Raw genomic sequence first — 11,668 nt, 5'->3', positions numbered from 1 at the left:
AGTTAACAGAGGAAAAACACAGTTGCAATGCCAAAAAAATAGGCTGGTGCAGGACCTGAAGTTATTTCAGCATTTAGTCTCAAAGTTTGCTTGCTAGATTTCAAGTAACTTGTTTTTCTTTCCTTTTCATTTCCACTAAGTTTCCCTCTGTGTTATCTCTCTATAAACATCAAATCAAAGATATTTGGGAAGTCCATGAATTAAATTCCACACCACAGGGAAACTGTGATAACAGCTTGACAAATTTAGAAGGCTGCAGAAACAGTGTGAAACCTTGAACCAAAAATTTGGTCATCTGGTGAAGTCTGGCCATCTAAGATCCCAGTGGTCTTCAGGGCCATCCCAGTCAGTTTTCTGACATTTCCCAATAGTAATAAAACCCTTTAATAAAAAGAATTTGGTGCAGAGCACCATCCACACTATTAATACACAGAAAAGCTCAAAACACAATGTATTGCAAACTAATCAGCTACAAAGGTGCTTTCTTTTTTATAAATTATTTTTTGAAGAGTCTCTTCCCTCTCTCTCCAGGTTGAGTGGTTTCCTAATTATCTCTATATAATAATCTCTACAGATCAGACCAACTGTAAAAGTCACTTAAAAAAAAAAAAAAAAAAAATCAAACAATGCCTTTTCAGCACTTCACTTGGATGGAGCACCTCCTTATAACCAGCCTGTGCAAACATTTCACATATTTTCCTTCCCACTGAAGGTCTCTAAGTCACAAAGTCTGGTTTAATCCAACACATTCCATCCAGAATGGTGTGGTGTCTCACTGTTGAGAGCCCCATTCCTAAAAATCCTGTGTTTGGCTAAGAGAACATCTATCTTGCACAAGATCAAAGGTCTTGGCTTTTCCTATCTTTCACAACTATTGAAAACAATCAGTTTGCCACTCACAGTCAAAGAGGGAGGAAAAATTGTCTGCAAGACAGTTCCACACCAGCCTTGAATTTCCCTTAAGGTTTGAAAGTTGCTTTCTGATCCACTACCATAATTACAGCCTGCTTGGTATGGAAGATGACAGCAGACAGTTGCCAAATCCAGCAGTTTAGCAATCTTAAAACACAACAAATAACACAAAACATGAGAAAAAGGAACACACGGCCACCTAAAACACATACTGGTAAGACATGGTCAACCTCCTCTGCTAACTACAGGAAGAACTGCCCCAAACAAGAGATTATAGTGCCACTGGGGTTTAGAACAAAGTTTTATTTAATCAAAAAGTTACCCAATTTTAAGATTTCTTTTGGTATGAGTAACAAGAGTATTTGTAAGCTTTTGTTACGTACCAAAGGCTTTTAAAAAATCTGAACTTTATTCTGAAACAAACTTTACTCTCTATAATTTTCTCTTGTCCTTAAACCATGAGAGGAAACAAGCAAATACAGTTCATTGCTACAGCAAAAACTTGAGTTTCCAAGTGAATTATTTCCTTTTACTTACGTTTACCAAGCCCATCCCTCCTCTTGACTAGTACTTCTTGGATAAACTCATTTCCCAAGGCCTTTGTAACTTAAAAGTGTCACCACAGGTAAGACATACTACGTCAAGATCATTTTGTCAGATGGAGAACAAGATTTGCAAACCAGAATTTTCCAGCAATTATTAAACACACCAGTGAGAAGAATAAACTAGAATAAACTAACAGCTTGAAGGACACTATGGAGTTCATAACAGACAATGATAGGCAACAGTGATGAAATCTAGTCAGGGAAAAAACGATCCTTCATTATGTCTGTGTTTCCAAGGTTAAAGGCCTCTTCAGAAAGGGACTTTTTACACAAAAAAAAATTCTGATGAGAAATCATGTATGACAAAGCAGAACATAATTTTAGTCCAAAAGGACCTAGTGATAGCCAAGTATGAAAAGGAAGATTTTATATTCATGTTTACGCTAAAATAAGTAGGGTTTTGGGCACAAGGAGGAGGGGGAGGGAATCGCACACAGGGAAAATACCCCCACTATAAGTTTTAAATACTCTAAAGGGGTACCAATAATTCTCATGTTGAGGTAAATTAATTGACAGAACTATTTGAGTGATTTGGACATTCAGTATAAGCATTTACAAATTAGCAACTAATCCTATTAGAAGGCTATATCCACCAAAAGCATTTAAGTTGAGGGACTCCTATCATAGCTACCTCAACCAGTGTCCCCATGGGAGCACACACTTCAGGAGTGCTTCAATCCAACACCCTTAGTTTAAAAGTGAACAGCATTCAAGAATGCATAGGAAATTTAAATAAACAATTTTAACAGCTTTCCCTATCCCACCAGTACTGCATATACCTCTGACACATGGTTTGCCCTATTATTAGAACTGATTTTCTGTTAATCTAAGTACCATATAAATCTCTTTATTCCCAGAATCATTCCCAAGAGCAAGATTTCAAAAAGCTAATGAGGGAAAAAAGACACTGGGTGTCCAAGGCTATAAATGGATATCTTAACATGGAAGTATTATGCTCCGTTATAAGTCAATTTAACAAAAGAAGTCCACACACAGAGTTAGATTTCTTCTTTACATCAAAATTTCTACAAAATAGGAGAGAATACAATGCAATACACAAGCCCATAAATGCAAGATACAGTACAATTCACACTAATTTACAAATGGTTATTTACACTGTTGTATATACATATACAGTCAGACCTGGTTAATGCAAATTTGGTACGTCCTTTTAAAAAGCAAAACAACAAGTGTCAATGAAAGTATTTAAAATTATGTGACAGGAGACTACTGACCATTCAGAAATCTTTAGTGCTTGGGTAACCTAAGAAATTAGGCCTGGATTAGCCAGATCTGACTGCAGAAATGAGAAGGAAAAAAATCACGCTATTCTGCTTTACAAAAGCAACCAGGCCGCTACGGTCTATTGACTTGATGCTATTCCTGCAAGAATACCCAGATTAATAATCCTCTTTATATTTACAATATAGCTTTAACTACAGCAAGAATTATTAATTTTGGCATTCATGCCCTTAGTTTAACAAAGGCAACAGAGTATCTTCTTGGCAAGTCACAGTCAAAACTACTACAGGATGTTTCTAGAGCTCAGTCATTTTGTCCTCCTTCAAATATCTTCATGTTGCTTTTAAAGAGACTGAGATAAATTAAGTGAAACAAGTATATGTTCTCTAGTACCTAACTTACATTCAGAATGTCCTGTATTCACAGTTTCAAGCTACCTTATCATCTGCAATGCAAACTACTACTTCCAACTTAATGTATATGTAGATATTCCTCAGGAAATGAGGATACCCTAGTGCTACTGGCTCAAACAGATGTGGAACAAGGCTCAAGGTAACTGGGATTTCATTTTGGGAGATGTTTTACAGTATTTCCTCAGAGTTGATCACGAATGGATTTAACCTGCACTTCTCTTGAGAGAAGGCTGATGCGGAGCAGTGTTGAAGTGTCTGAAGTGAATTCCAACGTGCAAACTTAAAGCCTTGACCAGTACTGCAAAGTCAACCACTGTAACCTGTGACAGTCCTTGTGCTCCTTCAAAGTGGCTCAGGAAAAGCTTGGAGTATTTGCTACCTGCTTCAAAGTGCTTTTATGTGATTCACTCCACAAGGATGAGATTGAGCTGCACTCAGGAAAAGCTTTGGTTCTGCGGAAGCAAACTTCCACTCCTACAGTTATTGCTACTTGAGCTATACAAACAAAAAATACTACTGACAAAAATTACAGTAACTCCAAACCTAAGTAGTACTAGTACCTGAAAAGGGAATGTGTTTTGCCAGCCATTGGGAAACTTAGGATCTGTCAAGTGTTGGATTTCCCAAGACCAAATGAACTTCACAGCCTTCTTTCAAAATGTTTCACAAATACAAAGCAACACTGTCAGAAATAAAGCCACTGCTTGGAAGAAAATAGTAACAAAGAGTTCAAAAATCTTTAGCAGTCTTAGTTCCAAGCACATTTTCCTGAACTTAAAGAAACTACAAGACAGCAGGGTATTACTCATCAAATGTCAATAAAGTCCATAGAGAGAAAGTACAGAAGATTAAGGTCTTCAGTGCCTTCATGAGCTCTAGCAACATCCTTGATAACTGCTACAAAGTAAATTATAAATGTCTATTTTAACTATTTGTTTCAAATCAAAGAGAGTTTCTCCAGTATAGTAGCCTCCAGCTAATGAAAATAGTTACTTCATTTCAAGTTACAAAAAAATCCCAGTTCTACCCTTTGTATAAAGATTTTTAACATTTTGACTGAATCAAAATAAAATGGAAACATTCAGAGATTATTACAAACAAGAGGAAAAACAAATCCTAAACCGTGCTTTTACAAAATAACAGAATGCCATTAGAAATGGTCTTTAATAGTGAAGATTTTTCATTCACATGAATTTTCTTTGTCCTGAATCACTCCAAGCTTTTGTAAAGCACATATGTATGTATGCGTGTACATACTATACACACATACACACACTGCCATGTGCCATAAAGCAATTTTGAATAAATATCTTTGCTGGAGTCTGCACAAAAGACTCCCCACAATATTTAGTCCTCAGGTAAGTTTGTGTTTGCATGTGTTCATGCACACGCACAGACTTTGTACATGTGGGCACTTATGTGACCAAAGTGCAAAGTTTTTCAGAGTATCATCAGAGTTGAGTTCATGCCTGCCTAGCCTCAAACTGTATTGTTGGGCTTTAGTTTTCTGCTGTGGGTTCCTTCTCATCTCCTGCCTCCCAAACCCACCCTCCCCTTTCAGAGTTAAAGCCTCTTTTCCACACAAACTTATGCATTTTTCCATTAAGTAAACATTTTCTTTTCAGTTCACATTTTGTAATCCAGACCATTCTTGGTATAATAGCTTTAAGAAATAAAGTGTGTGTGATGATCAAAGCCCCGCTGCTTAAGTCATACACTCTTCCATTCTGTCCTTCAAACTGGAGGCTTTGAAAAGCAATTTGCTGACAGAAAAAATCCACACAAACTTATGCATTTTTCCATTAAGTAAACATTTTCTTTTCAGTTCACATTTTGTAATCCAGACCATTCTTGGTATAATAGCTTTAAGAAATAAAGTGTGTGTGATGATCAAAGCCCCGCTGCTTAAGTCATACACTCTTCCATTCTGTCCTTCAAACTGGAGGCTTTGAAAAGCAATTTGCTGACAGAAAAAAAAAAAAAACAAAATTTTGTTGAAAAAAAAAAAAAAAAAAAAAGAACCACCAGACATACCAGAATCTGCACAACTACAGGACCAGGCATTTAAGACTTAAGAATCTAAAGTTAGAAGATGACAAAGCAGAAAGTTGTCATCAATACAGGAACTGTAAACCTGTGTCTTGCTCCCCCATGCAACAGGATCTCTGCTCTCCTATCTCCAGTCCAACAGTCCATTCTGCCACTGAAGCACAACAGATACAGACACCAAAATAGTGTTCAAATATAGAATCAAGTTTCAAAAAGAAAGAAATTTGGAATAGTGGTCTTTTGACTTTAAGAGGACACTTAATAAACAAGCAGCTTTCCCACAGAAGTCAGGGATGTCCAGCTAACAACAGTGATTGGTACAATATCCTCAAAGAATCTTGTGGTCACAGAACTTGAACATTTCTACAGATAAATCAAGAAGAAAAAAAAAAAAATCAAAATGTTATTTTATCATTTCAGCAAGCTGCTTGATTCTTGTGCAAAAGAAAAGTACCATCATATGGAAAGCTACCTTTAAAAACAGAAAAAGGGAAAAATAAAGACCATCCTAACCATTCTCCCTAGTTATACCACACTAGAGATCACACAGATCTATTGTCACTCCTTTTACTCGTAGGCCTCTAAAATAATAATTGTCTCTGACATGTCTTCTTTAGCATAAGTTAATGCAACTTCAATAAAACAAGTTGTTAAACGAATCCTTTGGAACAACTTCACTATCTGCACCCAACTTTAACAAAAACTGATGAAAGCAGCAATGGAATCATGTTAAACTTATAATAAATAATTCACATACAACATATGTTAAATTACAAAGAAGGATTAAATTGCCATTTCTACAACTTTTTATAGATTTAGCAAGTTTCTAATCCGTTTTATATCAACAGCAGTACGTATGTTCTTCATAATAAATTTAACATTGAAGGACTGTCTAGAGGCATTATTTATAAAGCAGGAACCACCAAGTGAGCATTACAGCACTTCAACAAATGTTTAGCTTTTTTTCCAGTATCTGTTCTCAGAAAAGATTCAGGGGTTGTCTATCCACTTGGTAAGAGTCCTCCTCTTCATTACTCAGGAAGAGTTAGCGTCATGACCTCCAGTTTCATTTTGAAATACTGGTTAAACCGAACAATTGCATACCTGGTCAAAAGGAGAGAGACATTCCAAGTTAGGAACAGCTAACTCTCCACATGACAACAGTCATGTAGGACTAGTCAAAATTCCACTGACCCCAGCACTCTGTTTCCAAAATTGACTCTTAGCAGAAATTAGGAACAGAACAATGATGATATAGTACTACTTCTCCACCACCCCCCACTCTCAGCTTGCAAAACAGATGCTGCTCCAGGATTATCAAAGTAGTGATTTTGTGTTTAATTGTTCTTGATGGACTGTTGGACAACTACAATGCCACAGAAATTTGATCATGATGATTAAAACAAACGTGTCAAAGCAGGTAAGTTTTTGGGGTTTATCACTGGTGTTTTTACGTCATCTAGTGGTGACTGCGAGGTATTGCAGCCTGAAAGAATTAGGAATCCACATCGGTCTTATTTACAGCAATGACATAATTAAGCCCAGTAAACTGGCTTAGTCAGTGCAAAAAATTCTAAAGTGGGACCTTTTACCAGGTAAAATGATGAATTTTATCACCTCACTCAGCCCCTAATGGAGAAATTAATTCCTCTGCTTGTTGCCATGAAAGACCATTTTAAGAAGGCCAAAGACACAGGTATCTACCTGAAACAGAACTTAACATTCATTGGTTGTACAAAGACTCTTTAAAACAAAAATAGCAACTTCCAGGATCAACACTCTATGCAATAGGTCATCAAGCTCTTTTGTACTTTATCTTTGATTCTCACTGTTGGAAATGTAGGTCTTGCATCTGAAAGACAGCACACCTCACTGACCAACTTGGCTTTTATGTCTTTGTCTCCCCAACAAAAAAACACTTAATGCCCAAAAAACCATTTTGTTCTTTGCCTTTTAAACCATGTGTTTTAGCCCAGGGACACATAATTTAGAGAACTTTCAGCAACAAAAAACCACTGACAGACAGCTTTTACTGCCTTGTTTTCCCTTAAAAATGAAGAGTTTTATTCTATGATCACATAGGTCAGGTGTGTTGCTCAGATTTCAGTTTCTGATAGCTGGGGTGCTGGACTAAATCGCCCCACAAGTCCCTTCCACCCTCTAGTATTCCATGATTGTACATAGCAAGCACACTTACCCTAGAAAATCGAAGTCAATGGTGGAATATTTGGCTTGGATTAGAGCCCACAATCCCCAAAAGAAGTGGGAAGCCTGAAAGAAAAAAAAAATTAGCACAAAAAAATTTACCTTATCTTAAATCTAACATGTAAACATATCCTCACATAAAGACAAAACATTATCTATAAGAGAACACTCAAAATCCTATCTTTTTGTAAAGTTATTTGATCTCTCTTTACCAAAGAGATTTATAAGCAGTATTTTAGAATAAATTACCGGCAAGCAGAGGAGGAAACCCATTGGACTCTAACTCCCCATGTGTCATTTTCAAGAGAAACAATGTTGCATTTATAAACTATGTCGTATTAAGTAGATTGTTGTACGACCATATACACTATGCTAAAAAAATCCACAGAAATGTAACTACCACCTCTACTGCTGCTAACTAAATTTGTATTATTCCACGTGTATTGAACTCCACTGCAAACAGGAAATTCTTTTTGAATCTTCAATTACACCCTTAGACCTCTATAATTACACTCGCTTTTACTGCTCACTTGGACAAAGAAATATGTAATGCTTTAAGAAAACCTCTAACTCATCAGCATTTACACAAATTTGTCATCTGTTCCAAACTTACTTCTATTAGGAGTCCAGAGAAGTGGTCTGGAGGCCTCTGTTTACTTTTAGATTGAAAGTATGGGTTATATTAATGATATGACTGTTAATATACTTCAAAATGAACATGCAATGGCCATAAGCTTGACAGTATCCTTGTGGAAGACGTTTCTGGACACCCAGGTTACAAGTGACAGACTTCGAACTTCAGTAAATGACTGCTCATATTAATTATCTAAATGGCTTCCTGAAGCTTGCATGTAACACTTGATCAGGAATTCAGAAGATATCCATGGACAGACCTGAAAATGCCTCAAAATAGCAACTAATCTATGTCCATGTGAATCTTGTACACCTAGTTCAGCTAACTGTGCCAGAGAGTTGCAGTTCATCATTTTACATCAACAACCATTAACTTTATGTCAAGTTTTCCCTTAACAAAGCTTCCCACATGAACTGACACAAGTATCACACAGTGTTCGTGCATCATGGGTGGTTTATAGGCAAGTCCTGACCTGTTCTCTAAACACAGCTCTATGCTCTTAAACATTACTATGACCATTGTTTAAAACTGACAAAACAGTGCTATATATTTTCAAACAGACCACCAGAGTGCTTAATTACGGCTCTAACTTTCCTAAATGAATAGGACAGCAGAATTTAACAGTAACAATATTTGAAAAGAATAGCAGCACACAAGCTGCTGTTTTTAAAGCTTGCTTAATAACCATCTTCCTTGTTAACTATACTTCCTCACCGCAACCAGTAGCTTTTGCCAGAAAATGGAGGGTATTACAGTAACAGAAGTGTGCTCAAATTAGTAGGAAAGAGGACTAAAATAAGGCCAAAGTGGCTACTTTAGCCTTATTCCTCCTACAAATAGCTGGGAATGTTATTCTTCAGGAGAAAAAAAATACAAGCACTTTTGCTGTAACATTTCCTGTCACATCACCTAGACAAAACAAGATCAGCAAGAGACTCTAGAGTGACCTATTTATCTGTAAATGAAAAAATAAATAAAATCAAAATAGTCTAGTTTAACAGAATTGTTACCACCTTATTTTAAAAACAGCTTTTAAAGTTTGTAAGTCTTCATGAAGCACTACTTTGCTCTTCTGTCTTCTCACCATTACAAGCAAAAGTTCAACAAAGACCCACCATAAGCTGTGGCCAACTTAAACTTGCCAGACCAATAAACAGCCAACAGAAATCCTCACTCAAAGCTCATCTTCTTGTTTTCTGAATGCCCAGTGCCTCCTTCACTAGGAATATTCTACACAGAATTTTTAATATACATCAGAGAAGCAAGTTTCCATAGAACAGCGAAGTTTTATTTCTTATGGAAGTTTTCTCTACATGCCACAACACTCAAATTCAAGAAAATAGCAACTACATTTGTTCAAAGAGTATCAGGTTTCTCTTCATCATTCAACATATTCTAATCCAGTGTTTGTTACTTACCAGTGCAAACTGATTGACTTGGACATACAGAACTTCAACTTCTTTTTCACTGACTTCTGTGCCAAATCCTTTATATTCTTTGTAGGCCTCAAGGTAAGATCTCAGCCATTGCTCCTGTAATTTTCTGTTAGGATAAAGGCTGTAGTCTACCTCATTTACTCCTAGGAAAAGGACAGAATACTATTAGAACCTTATGTTGCATTAAAAGGCCATTAGAAACCCTTTAGTACTACTATTAGTAGTCCATTACTGTACCCCTTCCCACACAGGAACAGATTGATATTGTCAAATATCCACATTTTTACTTTGACCTGGCCTTATAAATTACATCTTGACAAGAATTTCCCACATACAAATCAGTGTTCTGCATTAAAAATTTATGTTCTCAGCCAGATAGAGTCTGCTTGTGTGTTGGGATTCAACACCTTGGCCTTTGAGAAAAAGTATTTGCATTATGAAACAAAAACCCTCATAAATAGATCAAATATTACCTATTTTGTGGGAAAAGAGACTGGTATGCCACAATATACCAAGCTGAATCCAGATGCATATCCAATTATCACTAAGCTCACGTTTGAAGAAAACTTATTATAAGTCTGTCTCTCTCCTCCACCGGTGATTGATAGAATGAGGAGCCCATGACGCATTTTTATCCTATTTTTCTTCCTATACTGGCGGTGCTTAGTCACAGGCTATAGAGAGTCTTGCCAGGAGTCCCAAACCTGGGTCACAGTTCACTCCCATTACCACTCTCAGGGAATTTGGGAATTCTCATTAATTCTTATATTATGAACATTGCAATCCCCTGGCACCTAAACTCTTTCATGTGTTAGATCCACCTAAATTTAGCTAAAAAAAAAAATTCAGATTTTTACTGGATAGAGAATAAAAGTGAAGCACAACTGTTCTTCATAGGAAAAAAATGTATTTGTTCATTTATTCTTCTTACTGATGTCAGATTTCAGAAGTATAAGGTGAAAAATCAAAAGCTTTCAAATATAATTTTGTAAAAGAATTTAACTTGCTTTCCAAATGTTTAAATTACCAATTTTGCAACTTAAATTACCAAGTACACACTCCGTGTTTTTTTTAGTTATCTAAACTTAACACTGTTTGTGAAGCAACTGGTAAATTAAGGCTCCTCATTTCACCACAGTGTACTTTCTGTCTGCACTAATCATTATATAGGTTTTCCCTGCTGGCCCATGCTCTGAAATAATACAGCATACACTTGAGGTCATTTCTCCCTTATGGAGTAAGAGGAATGGGCATGCACTGTAAAAAATTTCAACTAGTTAATAAATTAATCTAAAAACATCTTTTTCCTAAAATCCCACCTTTTTCCTATGACATAGTCTTAGTCTTTACTTCTCATTTTAGGACAGGCCAAGTACTTAGCGCACACCTTCAAAACCACCAAAAAATATATAATACCTGCCTTTTGCCACTGTGGAATCACACAGAATATTGTCACTATATACACCTCTAGTGTGACATCCACAGTATTTCACTACAGTGGGCTGCCTCTGCTGTGTCACTTCACAGAAGGATAGGGTGAAAGCTGTGTGTTCTCTACTTATCTAATTCTACCAGAACTTAGGACATGATGTTTCTTTTTCTGGGTTAGAAGACCTGCAGAGGAAGGCCATAACTGGCCTGCAAAATGAGACATCAACACATTCTGATACCATGAGCTGACAGCTGTAAAAATGTAACTAGATATACAAAGAATGAGTTTGTTGGGGTTTTTAATAAAACCAGTCAACTTTTACCTCTGAAACCCAATTCCTACCTGCAAATTCATTGAAGTGATTTCCAATGTCATAAGCCAGATAGTTGTACCCAGAGTACTCATAGTCTATGAACTGCACATCACCTATGTAAGAGACAACAGCAGCAACATCAGAGTCCAGATCAAGTCACAGCCCTAATCCTTTGGTGTCCTTTGAAGTTTTTTGGGGAAAACAAACCACATTCATCTTATACCCAGTTGCGTGCACTCAGATGTTTCAGGGTAAGACTGTGATTTCTACGATATGAGATATTTAAGGGTAAATATTTTGTTGCAGCGGGGATTACTGCAACAAGCATATTTCAAACCAGGAGTGCCGTGGAAACGAAGTATATATGGACAGATTCGTGGTAGATGTTTCAGAGATGTTTATTTCTCCACCCGCATGGCCGGGGCTC

The 11,668-nt window shown here is 36.7% G+C and overlaps 1 protein-coding gene across 1 annotated transcript in view; it reads right to left on the bottom strand.

The window, feature by feature from the left end:
• Positions 1-5,588: 5,588 nt before the first annotated feature.
• The window catches only part of ETNK1 (ethanolamine kinase 1), a 25,909-nt gene continuing 19,829 nt past the window's right edge, over positions 5,589-11,668 (bottom strand). The window contains exons 5-8 of the mRNA XM_008635567.2: positions 11,271-11,354; positions 9,479-9,639; positions 7,419-7,492; positions 5,589-6,325 (exon numbers count right to left, since the gene is read on the bottom strand). Of these exons, the coding sequence (XP_008633789.2) occupies positions 6,253-6,325; positions 7,419-7,492; positions 9,479-9,639; positions 11,271-11,354 (392 nt within the window). The 3' untranslated portion in view covers positions 5,589-6,252. The remainder of the gene's footprint in view (positions 6,326-7,418; positions 7,493-9,478; positions 9,640-11,270; positions 11,355-11,668) is intronic.

This window comes from Corvus brachyrhynchos, unplaced genomic scaffold (genome assembly GCF_000691975.1).
Source record: "Corvus brachyrhynchos isolate BGI_N302 unplaced genomic scaffold, ASM69197v1 scaffold246, whole genome shotgun sequence".
NCBI classification, from domain to species: Eukaryota; Metazoa; Chordata; class Aves; order Passeriformes; family Corvidae; genus Corvus; species Corvus brachyrhynchos.
The sequence above is the reverse complement of the archived record's forward strand: the minus strand, read 5'-3'. Positions and strand labels throughout refer to the sequence as shown.